This window comes from Crocodylus siamensis, chromosome 4 (genome assembly GCF_052110815.1).
Source record: "Crocodylus siamensis isolate JL-2025a chromosome 4, ASM5211081v1, whole genome shotgun sequence".
In the NCBI taxonomy this organism is placed as follows: Eukaryota; Metazoa; Chordata; order Crocodylia; family Crocodylidae; genus Crocodylus; species Crocodylus siamensis.
The window spans coordinates 116,871,530-116,894,714 of NC_143398.1; the positions used below are offsets into that span (position 1 = coordinate 116,871,530).

Below are 23,185 nucleotides of genomic sequence, written 5' to 3' on the forward strand. Positions count from 1 at the left end.
AAAAAAAAAAAAGGCTGGCTAAACAGAATGTTTCATATCAGTGTTCTGGATGAGGCAGCTGTCCTCTGCCAAATTTAAAGGATAAATTTAAAAAAAAAGTATAATTGATAGTGATTTGTGAGAGAATGAAGCCAATCAGTTGTCATCTATCAACCACCAAATTATCAGGGTCAATTGAAAGTCCAACCCATATTGGGTGTTCTTAGGCTGTGCTACCAGACAAGTCACAGAGGCTGCTGAAGAGACAGTTGGCAGCAAATAAACTCCAAGGCTGAAGTCTGGGAAGACCATTAGCCTCGGCTGTGCATATGGAAGGAGTGTCAACTTACCACCACTGCTACTGAGCAACTCGCTATAAAATTCTTATATTTTAAGTGTTCAGCTCAAAGTGAAACAGGAGAAAATCACAACAAACCTGACATGTCAAACTGCTGACAGATAACCTAGTCCTAGCATGTTGTTTTGGAGTCAAAAGCAACTTCACCAAGCTCCACAAATTGTTGTGCACCTTTAGGCACATATGCCTGTCTGTTCCTCAGCAGGGCTGGGTTAACATATAGGCAAATTAGGCACATTCCTAGGGCCCTAAGTGAAGCAGGTGCCCTGTTGTGTTTATTTCACATACTATAATTGAGTGAAAAAAGTAGGAGCCCACAACTTTGTTTGCCTAGGGCCTACTAAAGGGTTAATCTGGTTCTGTTCCTCAGTTTCTCCCTCTGGAAAACATAATTAACGATACTGAGCTACTTTTGTCAAGATGTTGGAAATCCAAGCAGCAGTGATGCCAGCCGAGGTTATGCAATTTAGTATATAACCTCATTCTGTGAGCCCCACTGTTCCCTTCCCTTATTCTCCATACCATTTTGTGTTCTCTTCTTCCTGTCGAAGCAGCAAGTATACAATCCATAGAATAGCTGTACAGTCTTTTAATTGCATTTCCAACTAAGCAAGGGGGCAGAGGCTGGGATTTCTTAATGACAATAAAAATAAATTACTCTAAGACTACAGTCCACAGCCAATATTATGATAAAAATGATAGGTGATTTTAGCTGCATCTCAATTTTGGGGAGTCCAACTTGAGGTCTCACAGCAGGGTCTGCTCTTTGTGGGGTTTAGTACTCACAACTCTTGTAATTAGGTCTCTGAGGCATTTGATTCTTTAATATTTTGACCCACATGTCCTGTGTTTTGTCCCCACTAGAGAGTAATCTCCTCCTAACCAGACCTTTGGTACTGAAAAATGACAGGTTTTATATTTAGCTCTCAGACAGGCTCCATTTGCTTTGTTCTTTTCCAGGTGAGATCATGAAGTACGCCCATCCTCCCTTGCTTCAGATTCTTTTTTGTTTGAACTGCTAGCTGTTTTGCCATGGAAGGCCACTGCTTTGCAGTATGTGGACAATATAAGAAAGGTACTGAACATTTTAGAAGCACTGGGGAGACTTAGCCTTAAAGACCTGGCAGTGTCTTTTTGGACTATTTAATTTCTGGACTTTTTAAAAATACCGGACCAAATTCAGCTAAACAACATGAAGGAAAAGACACTATGTGCATAACTTACAGTACTCAAGATAGTTGGGTTTTTGTTTTGGTTTAGGGTTTCCTGTGCAGGTTGGGCTTGAAGTAAAAGCAAGTGCAATATTTTTTTAATGGTTGAATGAAGAGCTTTCTTCATGTGTCACTGGTCTGTGCTAAAGTCCATAGGAGAACAGGCATTGTTAGTATCTAATAATACCTCATCAGTGAATAGCAAGGCATGAACATACAGAAAGGACAGTGGATTTTGCAAAAAAGAAGCTGGGGGCTATTGATTTGGCTGTTGACTACAGCACTAAAGTACTGTGCTTCAGAGGACTGGCAAGAATACAGTACCCATGGAACTTGACTAGCACTCCAAAAATTCAAATTGTAAAGTTCAAAGGTAGAGTAGAAGGCCTATGTTAGAAAAGTTCTGTTGTTCTCGTTCCTTGATGTGCCCCTGCTAATTAAACAGTGGGATTATTTGTTTTTTCCTTTACCTTTATAAGTAATGCTACTGAGCTGGTTATTTTTTTAGATGATCCTAATCAATAAGCAGAAAAAACTGAAGCTGGAACATCTTTAGACTCCATTACTGTAGTACTGAACTGTCGGAGCGGTCCATAGTGCCTATACCTCTCATGCTTTTTTAATTTATTATTATTATTATTTTTAAATATTTTAGGCACCTCTGAAGCCGATTCAGGTTGGAAAAAAATGTGCTGCAATAGATGTAACTTAATTTCTCTCATGAGCCACAAAGTCATGATGATGTGAAAGTGCGGGTTCAGTCTGCCAAGTTGTTATGACTTCGATATGAAAGTATCAGAACATGGTATGGATTCCTTCAGGGACTTTGTGATTTTTTTTTTTTGCTGTCAGTTTCATTTTAGTCAACTTAAGATGTGCTATATTCTTTTCGGCTTTGTATAGTTCCAGTACATCATTGTGTATCGTGACATAGATGCTGCCAGAATGGATGTTGATGACATTTTGTAACCTGTTGTTTGTGTCACCTCATTGGACATTAGAGACTATGGTACTTATGTAAACAAAGTGAAAAAAAAAAAGAGCTGAAAGTAAACACATTGGATTATTTAACTATGAAAATGTCACCAGGAGCAGCCAGGGCTACCTGGACCTTTCTGTCTTTGTCTGTGCACCACAGACTAGCAGTTCAACAGCTACCCAGGAGCTGTGATAGAATTTGGGATCACCCCCCTTGGATTGTAATTAAGGTAATATGGAGAGGCGGTCTCCCCTCCAAAAGTAAACTGGTTACTTGTAAAGGATTATAAACTACCACAGCTGGAAACTACTCCATCTTCTGATCACTAAATGCAGCCCATACAGGTGGCAACAGCTCCACTTCAAGCCACATAACTGCCAGCAAGGCTGCCCATCCATATCTTTGGGAGGGACCTCTCCACTCTTGGACTTATGTATCACTTCAGTAAGTCGCACCTCCATAGAAGTATGGAAGTGCAACCACCAACCCTTTTTTTTTTTTTAAATCGAGTCCTTAGTGCTGGTGAGAATAGCCAGCTTGATAGCTCTGGAGACTGAAATTCTTTCTTTAGAAACAGAATTGGTAACAGCTCAGGCTGTAGCTCTGCAAGCCTCTGCCACTGCCCCACCAATGTGCCTCAACTTTGAACTGGAGGGCTCTCCTTCTTGCTGCAAATAACAGTGCCATTTTTCCTAGGGTGGCTGTTGCACAAGGGCCACACAAAAGCTAGCGGATCCTCAAGTTTCCTGCCCTGTGCAGACTATTAGGGCTCAAAGGCACTGACCCATGTAGCCCTTGCTTCAGTTAATATTTCTGTTTCAAGCTTTCGTGGCCTCCCAAGAAAATGTTACCTGTCATATTATATTCCTAGAGGCATACACATTTCCTTGTCCAACAGGAAGGATGAGCATCTTAATGGCTTACTGATTCCTTCTAAAATGGGCATCATCTCAAGTTGCAAAAGTCCTTTAGACTGTGACAGCACCTCTATATTGTTCCTTAAAGAACTGGGGTGTTTGGTCAGGCCCATCTCTGCTTAAAGTATCCTCTAGAGTAGTGCACTGGTTCATGAAGTTAACTATGTAGATCATCATTGTAGTGGTTGCAATATACAGATCATATATGCTAGCCACAGAAGCATAGGTATTGCTTTATAGTTAATTGAAGAAAAACACTTGTATTGACTTTCATTAGGTGGAAATGTGCAAAGCAGTAATGTGTATAAAGTATCTGTTTTAGACTTTGTAGAATAGATTTTAAGCTTGGGGCCAGAACTGTATGAACCCGAATGGCACAAATAACACTGGTCAAAGAAAATTTTCTGGATGTTTTTTTCCCTCCCTCCACATTGATTCCATCAATTCTTCACTAACAAATAGAAGGTAATCATATTAGTTCTAATGCATCACAACAAAGATATTATCACTAGATGCAGACCAGATATGATATGGCTGTAAATGTGCAGCAGTGAAGATTTTAAAATTACATCTAGGCAACCAGCATCACCTCTGCACATGGTCCAGCATGCAATGAGACTGATTTATAGTATATCAAAAGTATTCAACCTAAAAGGCTAACCTATTATTTCCTCAAGTTAATTCCTGTGTGCCAGAAAATGATCATAATAGATCATTTTCCTTAAGAGATGCTTGTAGTGTTTGTTTCTGTCAATATAAACATCAGAGACATCCACTTGCAGGAAGCATGCTTTAAAATGAGCCAAAATGCCATCATAAAGTAGATGGTTGGAAACTATGGTGTTAAAGTCATATATGGTTTCCATGCCCAAGCTTCTGTCTCCTGTACTGCAGACTCCAACCCTTTCAGTCCTTTGCCTGGAAAATATGGTCTGCGCCATTTTCAGGCTATTATGTCCCTTTTCTTTCCTCCAGAAAGCAGGAAAAACAAAGTACAAACATTTGAAGGCTCTCTAAAGGTTGTCCTGATGCACCATGGATACATTCACTTCTAACAGCACCAAATGAACAATACAAGCTCTTGCATTTCCATGAAATCTGAAGTTAAAGCAGTCTGCATTGCAATAGGAGAGACATAAGCCAAATACTGGTACCAGAACTGGGAGGTTATCTTTCAAAAAGCTCTCTAGAGTGTCAAAATGTGTTGTAAATATCTTGCAAATATTTCTTGCGTAGAACCTCCCCCTAAATACAGCCTACATTCTGAATTCAGCCTGTTGCACATTGATGTGGTTTGAAGGCTAAATTAACCCAGGGCAATACCCAGCTCATTGGAAGTCTGAGACATTTAGCCAGAAAAAAACTATGTAAATTATATTAACACTAATATAGCATTTGTTCATTCACTGGTGACATCTTTAGTAGTGATGATAATGGTGGGGAGATGTGAAACAAGGCTACTGCATTCTTTACAGAAGGGATGAAGTCAGCATAGCTATTCTGTAATAAGGAATTTGCTTCTGGTATCTAAGATAACACTGCAGGGTAGCCAGTGATGAAGAATGACTTTTGGATTCTGTTCCTTGTACTTCTCATTATTTTTAAAAATGAAATGAAGACTAGTTGGCTCAATAATATTCATCCTATATTGCTACAAACTGATTTGCACTGTTCATCTAACTCCATTCATCCCTAGAACCTGTGTTTCAAGCCTCAAGATGGTCTTTCTTCCCACAAAATAAAATCAACCCCTTCATAAACTTAATAAAAATACTGGATAAACATTAATCAAACTACATATAACTTGTAAAGATGCCTGTTTGAAAATGTTTTGCATTCAGTCAAACCCGAGCTGTTAGTTTTGGCTGCTTCACTGTTGTGAAGGGATAACATTGTGTGTGTGTGTCAATGCCAGTGCATTTGAGGTGGATGTGGTCAACTTGTTTTGGCTCAAACTTTGACAAACACCAATTGTGGGGGGGAAGTGTCTAAGAATTGTATCTGTATTTTGTTATCTGCAATGCTGTTATCAAGAAGTAGAAACACAATAGTTATAAACCACTAATGTTTTTGTTCTGCTACTAGAACAACTGTATTACCCACTCACAGGACTGTGTTGACATAGACGAGGCTTTTTAAGAGATAAAGGTAGATCTATGCACATTGGCTGAAATTCTGTAATTAAAGGTCACTGGACATGGGCACGGGTCTGAATGCAGAACATTGAGGGATTTACACACCTGTGTTTTGCATTCACCAGCTTGGGGATTTCATCTACAGACTTGCAATATTAATTCTTGCATGCATTTGATGTTATGTACCTGTGAGAAATCAGTGCACACCTGCCCCCAACCCCTGCCCAGTTAATCAGGACTACAGTTAGTGTCACAAATACGAGGTTCCATATTCTGTAGAGATCCACTAGCTAGCTTCCCTTTTGAACAATAACAAAGCTTCAGGAGAAGCAAAAATATCCTGGCTAAAACATAACGTTACTCATGAGAAAAGTTCCACTGAAGGTAGTGGAAGTGCTTGGTTTAATAAAGGTTCACATATCAATAAGCATACATTGCAGCTTGTATAAGACAAAGACCAGTCACCGTTTCAAAAGGATATTTTTAAGAAGCAAGATTTATGTTGGCAGTACTTTTTTTTTTTGAGCCAACTGCATGGTTGCGATAGACTTATACAAGCTTCAGGGTACCACATTACCCTTCTCCTCAGGTCTCTGGGAGACAAACAGATGCTGGCAATTTGCCTTCACTTCTCACAAAAGAACCTTTTACCAGTCTGCCAGATACAGATTTGCCTGCTTAGCAATGTTGAAGCCAAATCACATTCATTTTTCTGGGTTTCCTTCCTTCCCTTAATTTTAAAGCATTAGAATACTGATATCTCAATCTAACAAGGCGCTTATGTATGTGCTGATGATCATCTCTGTTCAGGAAGGCATTGAGGCACTTAGTTTAGTACATACTTAGTTCCCAGTAAAGTCTATCAAAGTTCAGCACACATTTAAATACTTTGCCTCATTAGGCACTCTGCTTCCAGTAATCAGTAATTTCAGTACACAGTGATACAGTGCAGCCCATGTTGGCTTTTAAATGCTTCAAATAATAAGAATAATACATTGGCTAAAAAATATCTTACAGTGCCTGAACTCAAGTGCTGTTTAACATTTTAACTGAGATGACATAAGGCTTTTCTACATATAAAATCCTTTGAGACTTGATTAAATGTGGTATTTATTAATTTAACGTGAATTTTTGCAGCAGTTTTCTTTCCTCTTACCATTCTAAATGAGGGAATAAGTTATGGGAAATGGGAAAAAATATTCTGATGTTAAAAGCACGGATGAAGAAAGTGCAACAGAGCTAGGTGAATGTTTTCTCTGAATTTTTTTTTCCAGTGACAAAATGCAAATTCAGTCATCAAAACTTGTTGCAAAGCCAACTTTGCATTTTCAGTGTCTACTTATTCCTTATTCAAACAATGTTTTTTCTGTTCAAAAATGTCAACAAAATGTCAAAACTTCTTTCAAATTGACTTACATGAAACACTGATAATGCCTAAACCCTAAACAAAAAGTTTAGTTTTGCATCAAACGAAATAGTTCATTTGGCCCAAAACATAATATTTACTTTTCAATGAATTAACGTATTTGAAGAAATTTTTGAGCCTACTCATAATGATGCTGTTATTTTTCATAACTGTCAGCGAGATGAAAATTAATTTGTACAACTTTGGTGTGAAAGTTCCCTAAGCAACTTACAGGCATTCCAAGTAACTGTAGCAAAAGGAGCAAGACTTTTTAAATGATACCTCAGTTTCACTGACCTTCTCTGCTACTGGAAACCCATGACCTTTCTGGCATTATCTATGCTAAATTAAAATTCTCAAAATAAAGTTATACCCATGAGTTGTTCACTTTTTCCTGTTTAATCAATTATCACTTTTCCTCCGAAGTACTTCCACAGATAACACTAGGGAGCCTGGTTTTCCAAAATTCTCTGATTAAAAGCTCCCAAAAGCTGCATTTTTCCATGATTAAAATTAATCATCGCTACCTATCTTTCTACATAGCAATGTTTAATTTATATCTATCTATCTATATAGGTATCAGTTGAACACAATATTTTATTGATATATTTACAATTTTAAAGCTAATAAAACAGATTCTAAATACCTATAAATATTTTGACATTCAATTTTGGTTTTTTTATCATGGAAAAGTCAGAGATCCCCCTGCCCCGCCACACACCAGGATGCGGGTCAGCTGTGAATATGCCCCCCACTGATTTGCAGCACTGAGCAGCCCTGATAAGCTATTCTGAAATGATATCTTAAAGCAGATGCTCCACATGTTTCCATGGCAAATGGAAAACCTGGATCCCTGGATATCAATCATTGTATGCACTGACTTCCCTCACTAGAAATACTGCTTTCAAATGGTAATTGTCTTTTTGTCTGTTGTCAAGGATTGAGTATGGTACATGTTGCATGCTTGTATCCTGATTCTAATCTAAAGCACCTGAAAGCTGTCATTTTCCTTTGCCCCCCCCCATCATACTTTAAGTGATAATATAAGTCTGCAGATGGTTGCAAGTAATTAGGTGAGTAATGACCACTATAAGAGAATTAAATGGGGTACATCACCCGCATACCCCCTTTCTAGTGTCAAGATATTACTCTGACGTCCAAGTGAAACAATTTTTAACGTTTCTAAGGATCTCCGTATGTTTTTACCACCATATCACTTTTTTGTCAACTTTTTTAAACACAAAAAGTACAAAGTAGGGTAGGATGCTATTTTGTCAGTCATTCATTGTTCAGAAGAGAACACCTACAAAAGGGTAAAACTTCTTGAACTAAGAATAATAAGTTGTACATATTGCAGAACACTGGTACAACTGGATACTGAGTTGAACAGCAGACAACCGTTTGGACAATTAGACAATCTGACTGACCGACTGTTACGTCAGGTGGTAAAACAACTAGTTCTACTTCAAAGCTACACATTTGCTTGCGTAAAACTGCATTGCTGCAGTTATTGTGCAAAAATTCAGGCACTAAATATACTTCATAATGGATTTTAGTGGGGATACTACAAAAAAATCATTATTTCATCCAAAATACAATGGTAGGAATTTTAAAAACAGTATTTTACTTCCTGCCCTAAGGCATCTTGTGTTTCATTCCTAGAGATGACTGCATCTTGATGACAGAGTGAATATTGCTTTTAATACACATACAGACAAAGTAGGTATTATATGTAAAATTATGTACACATAAGCAAACATACACATACCAAAAATATTTATAAGGTTATTTAGGATGAATGGCACTAAATACATTTATTAGGTTTTGGAATTTTCATTTCTGAAAAAAATGAAGTAGATATGACAAATTTTCTTTTTGTACACAGAGAAAAAACACACTCAAAATCTGGAACATTTTCTTACCTTAATATCTTCTTTGTAGCAAAGATACAACTATGTAACATATATCAAATACTGTTTATTGCAGACTTCCAGCTGATTCATGTGAAAAGGCACTATGAAAATTAATTAAACTAGGTGATTAAATCTTTCTAAATGAAGTGATGATCTTTATACAAGAGAAATTATAGAACATTGTGACAAAAATCATTGTGTTTCCAAAAATAACATTTGCTGGGAAGGAAGTTTTTCCCCTTCAGAATCAATCATTTTTTTTTCCAAAAGATTAAATTTATAAAGAAACAAATAGCTTTTCACATACAGAAAAATTGACATTTATGATCAACACAAAAAATCTGGATTATACTCTTCTTTAAACTAGTTTTGTTACAAACAAAAATGCAAGTCTGTTAAAAAAAATACTGTGAATACCTTTATGGCTAGGTCTGACCACTTCAAGCTGACTTGTGGGTTTAGTATTTTCTATTCATTTTTACTGCATAATATCATGGTTTGTCATCAATGAAGCAGAAATAAAATCAAAACGCAGAATATTATTTGCTTTCAACAGTTTCATTAGTAATAAAACATCTTGCAGATGATACAAGAATAAGTCAGTCTACGTTTCAAAGGCTTGAGCTGCTGCTCTTATTCTATGCATTTCATCTTTGATTGCTGGCATCAAGAACTTTTAAATAATCTAAACACCATGCAGTGTGACCCTGCATAGGAAGAGGAAGACCGAGCCAAAAAGAAAGAATCATACATATATTACAGCAACAGACGGAATTCAAAATCATAAATTACTGAAGGGTTCAAGTACATTTTATTGCTGGCTCAGCTTCATTGGAATGAACCAAAAGCAACATTGTATTTATTTATCTGTAAAGTGAGTATGAAATGGTAAATTCCACAAAGGCAAACTTGTCTTTGGGAGTAACTGATTCTCAAGTGCTGCAAACTTCACTTAACTTCCATTGTGTTTACTTTTTTAAGTGGTGAGAGGCTGGCAGCAAGTACTTCTATTGACTGGCTGCCTAGTTTCTGTATGGCGACAAGTTATATCTATCTACAAAATAAATCAGACATCCCGTTCATCGCTTCCTAAAACAAAGCTTGATGGAATAATGCCAAGGACAATGGAATTGAAGGAAAAGACTCAGTGCCCACTTCCTTCATCAAAGGATTCTACTCCTGAATCTGTGGCAGTTGCACTGATTTTTTCTTGTCGTCTTCTCATAATTTCTTGTAATTCTGAACTACCACTGCTAGCCTGCAAATGAAAAACAGAAAATGGGATAAATGCGTGATTCTAGTAGATAACACTTCAACAATAAAAGGAGGAAGGTATGCACAGTTAGGGCGTGTGTGAAGTCATGCATTCATATAGAACATGCTCCATTCAATGTACCACTTGTGTGTTCAGGTGGTATTTTGGACAGGATGGACATATTTTCTGAATGCTGCCAGCCTGATTTTCACTACTGTTGAATATCTAGCTCTCACTGAAGCCACTGGGTGCTACTGAGTACACAAGAATGAACTGCTGACAATAAAAGTTAACAGTAAATTTGACTCTGGGTGAATTTCACCCCTTATAATGAAAGATCTCTTCCTATTTTTTTAAATGAGTTTCCTTGTTAGCAGTTTAGCACCTTGTGACTGGTTTGCACCAGTGCATGGCATATCATTAAGAAAAAAATACTGTGAAATGTTATTTACGATTCTACTTTTAGCTTGGAAATGATTATAATTTTGTTTTTCTGCCCTCTGTACAGGTATCACAGTGCATGTTAACTAGATGGGAGACTTCCACATTTTATAGCACTCTGAATGTGATTAATAGATTGAAGAAGTTGGATCCCAACCCATGATTTACTTAGCCATGTAACAAAATTACCTTACAGCAAGATGTATATCTTGACCTATATGCCTTTTGATGTTATCAGTATTTTTCTTATTTAAATCGGCTAAGTTATAAAAAAGGTTAACAATTCTTGAATTGGTTCCTAATGCTAGCCCCTTACTATCTATATATTCCGAATCAGATACATTACAAGGCATTATCCCCTAAGCTATTTTGCTTTGAGTTAATTGTGGCTTATGTATTCATTCATTTATTAGATGTATAGGCTACCCTCCACAGAAAAGGCTCAAGCCAGGTTTGAACAAAGTAAAATTAAAAGTAGCGAACCTGGATATTGTTTTCAATTTTAAGGGTTCCAACTTTTGTAGCCGCACCAATAGTCTCATTACAGAAGGTTTGAAAGCACAGAAAGCACATGGATTGAAGTTGTCCCATTTTGAGGGTAATGAGTAAAATAAACCAAGAGATAATATTTTGAACTTGTGCAATACCATACACAGCTCAAAAATTTTAAGTACTTGATAAAAAAACTAAGAAATGAACACACACCATCACTGTGAATACAACACACAACTTCACTTCAATGAATGAAAAAATGGAGACCTGGAGAGATGAAAAGCCAGATTCTTAGCTGGACTAAGTTTTTGCAGAGCATATCTTATACAATCTGATTTTAACCTCTCTGAAGAGCCTGTCCTGTGCCTGAGATATTGCTTGCCTAATCACCAATTGCAAAGTTAGCTTTGAGCTGAGAATGACAGTCTTGGAGCTGTGAGCAGCACTTTCTTCTCCATTGTACTCTTTTTTTTCTGAGAACTGAGCTCCAAAGTGTTTGCTGAAGTCACCAGGCAAAGCTGCGAATAAGTGAGCTCTCCTAACTGACAGCCCTTAGCTATGGGCAGAGAGCCATGCTTTTTACTTCATGTTCCTCAACACAGATCACTATGCTTCAAAATTACTCTCTTAACACAAAGTCACTTAAGAAGAGAAGGGAAGGGAAGGGAAGTGGTGCTTGCTCGTACCCTGGGTGTCTTCAGAAGGAGGGTAGATAATCACCTTGCCGGGGTCATTTGACCCCAGTATTCTTTCCTGCCATGGCAGGGGGTCAGACTCGATGACCTGCTCAGGTCCCTTCTGACCCTACCAACTATGAAACTATGAAGAAAATTAACACAACAGAAAGAAAGATACAGTAAAATAGTTTTAAGAAACCATTTACCTGCTGCTATGGAATAACAGGAAATCCTAAACACCTACTTTCTCTTTCCACCCCTGAGTCTTTAATTAGACCATACTTATCTAATGGTTCCAGGAAGCCAATTACAAGTTTTGCTTTCTCTTCTGCTTTTGAATTCTAATCTAATTCAAAGACTGAACTGAAGATTTTCAGTCAGTCATCACTAGAAGAATGAACAGAAACCTCAGCAGAAGATAAAGCAAAATACTTGGGTAAATTTTTGCACTTAATGTTTTGGCTTCTCCCCCTCCCTGCTTTTGGGTACAATAACTACTGAATTCCAACCACCTCAGGTAAAAGTATTACTTTAATGGCTAATTGAAGAGTTGGCCATTGGTGAGGGAGGGGAGGGGTGGAGGGAAGGATGTAATATTTAGTTTGAGAGCACAGTGGTGAGAGTGCTAGGAATGGCATGAGATCACAGAGAAGACCAGGATTAAGGAGAAGTTTGTCGAAGAGTGTGGGGAGAAACAGTCCAAAGGAACTGGGCAGGAAGCTTTAGTGAAGCCATTACTATGTAGCTCTATGTACTATTATTCTAGCTCTCTACAGTACTATTTGTATCCCATTAACTTCAAAGAGTCAGTTACTGTGATACTGTTCCAATTATTAGATAGGGATGCTGGATCTAGAGTAGATTGAATCTACTTGTCTATTACATATGTTAGCTCAGTCTGCATGATTAAATGTACATGCTAGTGGCTATTCATATATTTATAAAAGTAAGTATTGTTCTTCAATAATCTGTAAAATAAGCGTTATGCGGGTTTAACAATTTTTAGGCAGTTTCACAGGCTTCTGTTATTTGAATTGCTTCTATGTTGAGTGACATTATATATTAAATAGAGATAGTTATTACCATATTTTATTACATACAACATGCCACAGAAGATATGCACTTTGTTTTTGAAAGGTAGAATGAAGACAAAAGATATTTTTTCCTTGTAGTAAGTAACCGAGTAGCAGCAGCTATGGGGCTGAGCCTGCTCACTGTTCTGCTTCCAGTAGATCACATGCAGACTCACTTTTGCTTTTGCAAAGCAAAAATGTAAAGCTTAAGTGGCAGAAACTCCTGTTACTGTATTCTTTCACTTATAATGTACATCATGATTTCCATCAGCTGATTTTTAGAAAAAAGACACAAGTTTTATATGAAAAAATGTGGTATTTTTTTCCCCAAAGAGAAAATGAGATCATTTTTAGCTAGAGAATGTCAGAAATGGTGAGTGTCATTCAATTACAACTTTTTAAAATCAACTGGATTCCTTTAAGTGAGGACACACTCAACACATCTGATGCAGAACAGTTTTATATACACAGAAAAATATAAGGCTGCTTTAGTATAATCAAGTATTCCCAGGGATAAAAAAAGAATACCTTGAAGTCTGAAGGAAGGATTTTGATTTTAGAAGTCACATGGTAAGTCAAGTGCAGTCTAGATTTTAATGACTAAATCTTATAGGAGCCAATAGAAAAAACAAACTTTATTTTCAAAGTTCCCATATCTGTATATTAACACTCTTTAGATAATCTTACTAAATAACCCTTGACCACTCAGAAAATAACAGAAAACAAATACAAGTATAAGGAAGGCCCAAAACACAGAGGGAGAAACAACAGACATCAACAAACCAGATACCCATTTGATTTTTAAATTAAGTTCCACTGAAAATAATGGCACTTACGTAGATGTTTACAACTACAGGACTACATCTGTTCACAGCAGAACGGTACAGCTAATTTAACACCCTGCAGGACACTGCCATACCTTTGGCAGCAGAGGCTATTAACAGCTCCTTTGGGGGTACTGCTTTTATACAGGATAGAGTTTAACTGTTATTTCCTTGACCTCCTTGCTCAAACTAGCATCTTTTAAGACACATGGGACAAACATTTGTCTAATTCTTGTTCTAAACATGTTGATCTTTTGCCATTAACGGGATACATTACAAACTGGATATTCCTACATCTTAATATGCACTGGAAATTCCACTTGGATATGAACAATATTGCAAAAATAAATGGGTACAGAACTAATTTAAATAGCACCTTCTGTTTCACTTACATCTCAGGGGTTGAGATGGGGGACTTATGTGAAATTCAAATAAAAATAGTGAAGCTTTAGGCAGAGACACCAAGCCACAGCAAAAGTAAGCCCTCCCACCAGCCTTCCTGCTTGAAATTCCTGAAGAGACTGGATTACTCTCCAGTGATAGTCTATCCATGGAAAGAAAAACATTTTTAAAAACATTTTAACCTATGTAAAACAACAACGCTGTCTGATCCACACTGACCTAATTGTATAGGATGCATTATAAAAAAAACCTTAAATTGGTGTTTGAAAATAATTCTCAATCTTCCCTGGGCATGGACAAACACCTTACAACTGGGTTTATATGGGGAGGGGTTTACAATCTAGTTATAACATCTTAATGCTCTCATACTGATACAAGTTAGTTGAACTACCACAACTTTCATCTTAAAGAGTTAAAGCTGCTGCAGTTTTACTATGCTGGTCTTGTCCCAGAAATATCCAGATGTAACAGCTGCATCATAACAGCATATACTGGTGTCCTTTGATAGTGATATAATTGTTACATCAATCTATACCCTCATTCTTGGTTTTATACTTGGGTTGAGATACAAAAATAAAATAACTTTAGCCAGTTAACCACGAATTTGTGGAGGATAGAGACAGCAGGAGGTAAGCAATACAGATGACCTCTTTTTCAGTTTACTACACCATTATTTCAAGATTACAGTCAAGAAACCTTCCTCACCTATAATAAAAAGGGTGGATGTACCCAGCTCTCAAGAAGACACTTCCTGGTAAAATGCTGTTCAGCTTTGTGATAATATTCCTAAGGAAGTATGTTCACACTGAACCAAGTACAGTTCATTTTTTCCATTACTTACGTATTTAGCCATAGTTTTAGAACTACACAAGAACAGAATTCCCACAGCATTAGGAACAGCTCTTCTAGATGTGCTGATTTTCAGCAAGTTTAATATTCATGCCAAGTGCTAGACTGATGACAAGAATAAATTTACTAGATGGGGTAGCATCAATGCATACTTGCCTCCACCATTCAGTTTGCGTGCATCAGCCTAAAGCTGGAGGAATGACCAGATATGATGGCTTTCATTCGCCATCATTTCCTTATATTTTAAGTTTTGCTTCATTCTGTGTGTGTGTGTGAGAGAGTGTGAGAGAGAGAGAGAGAGAGAGAGAGAATAAAGTGGCTGGATGGCTAACACATGACCAATATTATCAAACATGCCATGCCTGCTAACCTTCCTGACTGGATCCTTAGGTGCAATGGTGCTCAGCCTCCAGCCTGCAAGTTCATATCTTTGTTTATAGCTGCTCCTCTGCTGCCAAATTTCTAGACCCTTGGGGAGCCCTTCAGGCTGGATGACATAACACTGCACATTGGATTGCACCAATGTGCAGTGGGGCTGGTGAACAGGGTCACCCTGTGGCCAGAGCTGGGGTCAGGCCACTGTGCAGCCAGTTCTGGCACCACGGTTGAGACTGGAAGGTTGAGCAGAGTTATCCTGGTGGGTGAAACATTCTGAAAAGGAAGACTTGCAATCTATAGCATCTGTAGCTCATGAAAGGACAGAGAGAGGAGAATAGAACAGAGAACACTGAGGAGATCAGGAGGAAGATGAGAAACCCCTCTGATGTCAGTCAGAAATGCCATACTGAGTTAGGCTAGGGATCCTGTTAAGAAGAGATGCCTGTGACAAATGTAAGAGGACTAGTTACCAGGAAGAGGAGCCCCATTCTAACTCCAAATAGTTCAGCTCTGCTGAACAATGAATTTCATGATTACCACTTAGTATTTACTGTCTCAACATAGGACTGGTAGGGGCCTTATGAACCATCAAATCTAGTGTTCCATGTTCACAGGTCAGCAATTGTATTCCAACATTTCATAAGAATGCCTACTCTGACCCCTCTTGCATGCCCAGCTATAAAACAACTGATTTAAAAAAAAAAATACCCTTATGATATGCCAAAGGTAAAAAGTAGAAGAGTTAAGAGGGATTATTCATACCTCTAATGCAGATTTCTGTACAGTAATTTGGCTGTAGACTCTAGGTCCTTCTGGGCAAACACTCTTTAGTTCCTCTTTATTAAGGGAGAAAAGCTGAGCACCTGTCAAGACTCCCAGGCTATTGACAGTCCTGAAAAAGTCACAGAGTCAAAGAATAAGCAACAGAATATTCTACATAAAGCAAAATAGGCAAAAATCTAGCAGTTGAGTAACAAAGCAGGAACATTTCAACCTATATAATGACAAATTAAGGTATATGTTTTATGTCATGAGGTACTTAAGACTGATTTGGCCAAATCCAGTAATATTTGCCAGGACTCTGTGAGATGCTGAAAGTGCTGTCATCTGGTCCCAGTAAAGTAGAACTTGGGATGAGAAAAAAAAAAAATCAGCATGCTGTAAAACTTTGCTCATTTTTGGTAAAATGCATTCCTAATATTTTAGATCAGGATTTTGATTTAGTAGGACAGCAGTTAGTGATCACCTTGTTGGTTAAAATTACTGTAAACATGCCTAAAATCACAGATTACACTTTCTAATAGTTTTTTAAAAACGTGCATCAAATCATCTCAGGTTGGGCAGACAAAACTGTTGCCCATCTTTGAAATCTTAGCCCATTTTCCTTTAAATTCTGAAATAACAGCTTTTTCTTGCAGTTCATCCTCAAACTTACACAGGATTGAACCCCTTTGACTGTAACCATACTTTCACATCCTCAGGAGAAGAGTCATAAGTGATATTAACTATTGGTATGTTTGGTCGTGGCACGTGGAACTTTTTCTGAGCAGCACTCCGGCCAATTGTAAGTCTGTGAATAAGCTCATCCTGTACCTCTTCCATCTGAGATTTCCTACCTATAGAGAGATAGAAAAGAAAAACAACTGAACATGTCAGAGTTTATTTTTAAGAAATCTGAAAAAGTACAAGTCATTCCCCCTGCCTCTTTGGCCTCTGCCACACATTACATATATTACGCAATTAACTAGTTTATGATGCAATAAATGTAAACTGGCCACATATGCAAAGTAATTAACAAGCCATAAAAATGTCTATTCAGCTACACTAAGAATCAGCCAGCTACAAAGATAGCTCTCGAAAATGCGTAACAATTTCATAGCTGGTTTCCATCCAGCTTTAATTTGAGAGCAAATGTCTGGCAAACATCACCAAACAGGACTCCAAACAGTTCACCCAGAATCCACCTGTAGCCCCCTTTCTCAGCCTGTTGCATATAATTAGTGTGGCCCCATCCTCCATGAGCAAAGGGGCTACCTGACCTCCAGATTTATTTTCCCTGCTGTAGCAGTGGAAGATTGGCAAATTCAAGACAAATCTCTAATAATTAGATTCTATATCTGGAAAATTAAAACAAATTTACCATCTGAATTATAGATTATAATCTAATTATACATTAGACCCCTCATAGAATCTAATTATTGGGGGGTCATCTTATAGTCAAGTTAATATAGTAATTTTATTCTAAATTTTCAAGAAGGGGGAAACTGATTCTAGAATTCTGAATATTGATAAATATTTCAGTCAAAAAACAAAAGAGGGGTGTAGAGGAGATAGTTATATAAAGAGGCCAGGCCACAGGGGCATGATACTGAACTACGGTATTTTTAAACAAAATATTTTTACTTCTTAACAGACTGAAAAAAGAGAGAAGATGGAGAAAGTGAATGCTTTTTGCAAAAACAATTTGTTGAATTGAAAGCTCATTTCTTTAGGTTGAAAACCATATTTATATAAAGTTTTCTATCCACTCTGTTTGCTTTATTGTAGTTGCATTTGATGGGTAGTAGCACTTATGTCTATCATTTCAAGAGGTGTTTTAGAAAAGTCATTAATATCACTATATCAGCTACTCATACTTAAGGTGTACAATGGTTAGCTTGTTTGGGATCCCTATTGAAACTTTACAGGGAAGGTAACGAATCTTACTAAAACAGTGGTAGATAGTGTAGGGAGAGGGCAAGTGGCTGCTATGGCTCCAGTGCCTGCTTGGGGTCAGAGCCCATAGCTGCTGCCTGCCACCCCCCCAGCACCAGGTCTCTGCATCCCCTCACCCCCACACTCTTTGCTCCCCCACCTGCCCCTCTCATTCTCCCTTTCCTCCATGGGGGCAGACTCTATATATGCAACAGCCTAGGGCACTCAGCACACTCCCAAGCCCAGCCCTGTAGCAGTGGCATATAGCCCACAGGGCTGCTACAGGGCTGGGCTGGGCTGGGCTGGGATGGGACCATGCTCCACACCTCAGGCTAGAATGGGGACACAGCCTGTCTCAGGGCAGGGGCAGAACTATGTCAAGATTTTATGTAAGAAGTGTCTTATTCAGGAATGGAACTGCCTCACTCCCTGCTCAATTTGGTTGCTTAAATGGGATTTTAGTATTAAATAGCACAGAAATCAATTACAAATATATGACAGTAAAAGCCAATGTTTCATAAATAGTTGTATGAAAATGTGTATCAAGCAATATTTTGTCTCTATGTTATTCAGTGCTGGTCATCTCTTACCCAGAGATATATAGGCATGGCAGACAGGGAAGAGGATTTTCTTCTTTATCAGCTGTGCAAAGAGTTGGACTATGAAATTTAACATGAACCTTCTGGGTAACAACCCTGTGGAACACTGAATTCTGTGCTGAATCGCAGACAAGTGTCATTGGAAATAAATAGACTTGGTTTCAGGCCTCCCCTCAGCTGAAGCTACATTCATTTAATAGGAAATCTTTAAGTTTTCAAGTATCTCTGTCTGCACTTAACTATAGCCTCATGTAAATCATAATCTGAGCTGAGAATCCAATGGGTTGGTCATGGTGAAGACATCAAATTTTATTAAGATGTTACATGAAATGGACAGAATTGGGGAATATTTCTCTTTCTTGCTGTTTGAAGATACTTACGATCAACAGAAAGCTGTTTGTGTCTCTGGCTATCCCGTATAATGCCACTACCACTGTCACTAGATGTGCTGCTTTGGCGACTGATAGCTCCTGGTGCTTTTGGCACAGGAACTGGTATAGGAATAGGCGCTGGTGCACAGGGAGGGACAGGAACGGGAATAGGAGCTGGTGTTGGAGGTGGTGATGGAGCAGCAGGAGTGGGATCTGATGGTTTTGGACCATACTCCGCCCTCTGTTTCTGAGGAAATGAAAACAGACCATTAGTTTTGCACACAACATTGTTCATGAGTTCACACGGTATCTATGATTCTGACCTTCTGCAGAGAATTCCCCCCACTTCCCATGATGTTTTGCAAGTAGAGCTCTCATTTCATTCCCAAGAGCAATATTACTTATCAACAACATTTTTGTAGTTCGCCAGTCTTATGTTGACATCAATATGGTCCATGTTGATCTGCTTCTCTCTGTCAAATCCCTACTGTAAGCTCAGCTTCAGCTTAACATCAGATTACCCCAAAATTCATGTACTTCCTCTAGATATGAGATTTATACACAACTAATTTTTTCTTAAATTCAAAACTTCTATTATCTGGAGTTTCTAACCAGCCTCGAAGACATTAGAAAGTCTGGACTTTATCAGAATAAAGCACGTATACGAAGCATGTTAAACAAGCAAGCAAACAAAAACCTTAGGACCCCCCTTCCCCCCAGGGAAGTCTCAAGAACTCTTGCCTTTGAACGTCACTGGCTCTTCACAGATGGCTATAATAGGCCAAACCCAAGCTCATAGATCTTAAAGCTGAAAAGGACTGCTATAGTAATCATATCTGTCCTGCTAAAGAAAAACAGCCAAAAGATTTTGCCCAGTGATTCCTGAATTAGGCTCAACCCCTTTTGATTAGTATCTATTTGTTTTGGAAAGATATCTAATAATTCCCAAATTTGGAAGAAGTCTGGGTCCAGAGCTCAACTCTGCAGCTCAGATCAGCCTCCTTAAAACAAGTGTAAATACAAAATGGTATGCAACGTGCACATTTGTTTTAATTGAGGGAACAGTCAGATGGATTATGTACCATAATGTAAAATGGGGCAGGGCTTTCCACCAAGCACATAAGTTGCTCTGTGGTAATGGCCTGGGTACATATATTGTCACACCATAAATAGAAGTTAATCCATAGTAACACAGCCCTCAATGAAAGAGCAAAACTACTGTGATTTAGTTTTCATCTACTGCCAAGTAGGAGCATGCCTATGGGCCACTATCACATGGCTTTACCTTGTGCACTTTTACTCCATACCTTGAGACTGATGGGCACGAAAACTGGAGCAAGAGATTAGGTGGCAGTGTGAGAGAAACTAGACGTAAGAAATTTAAACCTGCTCTATTCATTCTTGATTTTTATTGTTTTCTTTTCTCTTTTATTTCAATGTCTTACCATAATGATGCCCCTGTTGGGATGTCTTAAGATTCTGGCAAGCTGTTGGATTAGGTTAGGACAATTTCAATGCTTCTCTAAGTTCACCCCTCTCCCAGCACCAAATAGCAAGAATTTCCTAAAAGGGTTTTCCAGAGAAGCGAAGTCCTAGATTTTCATTATTTTTCCCTTCCAATTCTACAACCTCAGCACTCCACTATTCCACTTACATACTTTTAGTTAGCAGGACTAAAGTATTAATTATTTTAATTCTATATCAAGTTTATTTGCATAACACTGATGCTCCCCCTGTGCAGTTACAAGATGCCATCTTATTTGTAGTATCAAAACAAGTGAGTTGATTTCCCAGGCTTCACTTTTTCTTCCTGAAATACCCACATCTGTTCCCTCAGGGGCACGACACTTATGACACATAGGAGAAAGTACCTGTGGAAGCCATATGTTACTATATTAGCAACACATCAGTGCCTCAACAACAGTCAACCTCTCATTATTTTTAAGCAAATTCCCCACATGCAAATCTCAAACTTGAAAGATTTAACTACAAAATATACCCAGCCAGGTGCTTAGCCAGGGTAAATTGGCCTAGCTCTAGCAGAGCCGCACTGATTTACAACAGGTCAAACTCTGTCCTACAGGTTTCAGGGCAAAGTGTAAATTGAAGAAATGCTTTTTGGTTGGAGAAGAGGAAGCTGGTTTTTCGGTATTTATAATGACCAGTTATGGAAATAACATATCTTTCTAAATATGATCCCCCTAAAAAAATGTTTGGTAGTTTAGTACATTGTGTCTCAATTATTTTTTGTACAGGACACGCAATCTATTATGAGGAGGTTATTGGCATTCATTGACATGTAATTCTCATGGTTGATATTTTCTGTAGTATATATTCTGGGTCAGTTCTTACTTTCAAGTATGTAATAAAGAAAGAATAAACTGAGTATTAAATAAAACAAGCAGAATAATGTGCATCCTAGGAGCAAAGTGCCAAATTAATACATCTTCAGTCACGTTAGTCAATATAAGTGGTTCATAAATATTAGAGTAAAATGTTTTAAATTAAATAATTAAATCAAGCTCACTGACTCAAATGCTAAATTGCTATGCTCATTTTATTGTCACATGGCGCAAGGAAAAACATGGCTGCTTTGATGATGTTCATTAAGAAGCAAATATTGCCTGTGCATCATTACCACAGTCAATTCTTTCATCTCAGTGTAAATATAGCTAAATACTATGAGCAGCTCTTATGTCAACACCGGATAACTTAACCATTAAATGGGCTATGCTAGAAGCACAAGGCCCACAGAAAGATGTACTATCAGTCTGATATTTGGAAAGAACTAAAACATCACATGAAAAATAAATCATGTTCTGCATTTTGAGATAGCACCAGGCAGAAACATGCTACAACATGCATGTGGCTGTGCATTAATGCCTTCCAATTTTGTTAAAACTCAAAATACTTTGGAGTTCTTTGCAGTCCCTAGGTCATCAGCATTATGAATGGAACAAATATAGCAACTTAGAAACTGCAGCCCAAAAGATTCAGCCTACAAAAAGACACTTTAGTAAGTCAATGTCAGATAACAGCAATTTATGTTACCTCTGCAAGCTCTCCCAGTAATTGCTGTGAGGAAAATGGAGTAAATCACATCAAATGAAAAATGTTAATATGCTGTCAAAATGTCAACCACATCAGAAATTTAAAAAACAAACGCAACCTTTTGGTGACATTAACTGTCTATAGGGATACCATATTAGTATTACTATAGTGGTATAGATAAGCCAGTAAATTTCCTCCATACAGGCAAGCCTTAAGATGTATCAGTATAAAACATATATTCACAACAGTAGGTGTACCACTTTAACTTTACTGGGTTCAAACTAATATAATGTAAGCAGTAACAAAACCTGTGTGTAGAACAGCCCTGTGATACACCTCCCTGGGCACCAACACAATCCAAATTACATAACAGTAACTAGGTCAGGCTGTCAAAGATAACCAGCAGCAGTGGGATGGCACCAGCTGTTTCTTGAACAGTGGCATAGGGCACAGAATGGTGAAAGGAAATGCTTCGATGCCAACAGAAGTAGCTAAGGAGAATCAATGCAAATCATGAACCAGAAACAGAAAAACTTTCAAAGCAGGAGACCTATTTTGTACAAGCCTAATATATTCAACTACAAGGAAATCAACTGAACTACTGGAACACAACATCTTTAAGGCTGTACACAGTGAAAAGAGCCAAGAAACAGAACTAGGAAAGGTAAAGGCAAGTGCAAAATGGATATCAGCACACACTACTGTTAGGGCAGTTACGAGAAAAACCCTCAAAGTAGCATTTTGTTTTAGAGACAGATTATTTGCAATAAGTCTTGTTCTCACACTGCATTCTGCTTCAATCGATCTGCTAATCCTTCACAGAGCTGACTTTATTGTTCAGATGCATCGATCTGTGAAGAATAGAAGGTGTGTGTCTATGTCTAAACACATATACATACACACACGCATGCACACACAAGCACACTTTGGGCCCCCACAGATTACGATGTACTTTTGAAGTGATAGACAGCAATCCTTTTCACGCTACCAAGCAGCACCACATAACAAATAGGCAGAAAATGAAAACTGTAGACAGCTGGATCTGGAAGGAAAGTTAGACAATTTAATTAATCAAACTGAAACTAGCCAGGATTGTCAGGATTAATTCCTCATTTCTCACAAAAAAGTACCAATTGGGAATTTTGACCATCATCAGCAACCAGCGTGTCCTGACATATAGAC

General features: G+C 38.0%; 2 protein-coding genes across 12 annotated transcripts in view; one reads left to right on the plus strand and one right to left on the minus strand.

Moving 5' to 3' along the window:
* PTPRO (protein tyrosine phosphatase receptor type O) overlaps positions 1-9,857 on the plus strand; it is a 263,577-nt gene extending 253,720 nt beyond the window's left edge. For 3 of the 4 annotated variants that reach the window (XM_090043530.1, XM_090043531.1, XM_090043532.1), the window contains one exon: positions 1,298-9,857. The gene's annotated coding sequence lies outside the window, so the exon portion shown is untranslated. The remainder of the gene's footprint in view (positions 1-1,297) is intronic. The other variant, XR_016441869.1, reaches the window with a different exon arrangement.
* Positions 8,781-23,185, minus strand: part of EPS8 (EGFR pathway substrate 8, signaling adaptor) — a 190,587-nt gene continuing 176,182 nt past the window's right edge. For 4 of the 8 annotated variants that reach the window (XM_090043540.1, XM_090043539.1, XM_090043538.1 and 1 more), the window contains 4 exons: positions 18,962-19,199; positions 16,724-16,904; positions 16,051-16,180; positions 8,781-10,155 (listed from right to left, as the gene is read on the minus strand). In XM_090043540.1, coding sequence (XP_089899666.1) covers positions 10,042-10,155; positions 16,051-16,180; positions 16,724-16,904; positions 18,962-19,199 — 663 coding nt within the window. In that variant the 3' untranslated portion in view covers positions 8,781-10,041. The remainder of the gene's footprint in view (positions 10,156-16,050; positions 16,181-16,723; positions 16,905-18,961; positions 19,200-23,185) is intronic. The other 4 variants (XM_090043536.1, XM_090043534.1, XM_090043535.1 and 1 more) reach the window with 2 other exon arrangements.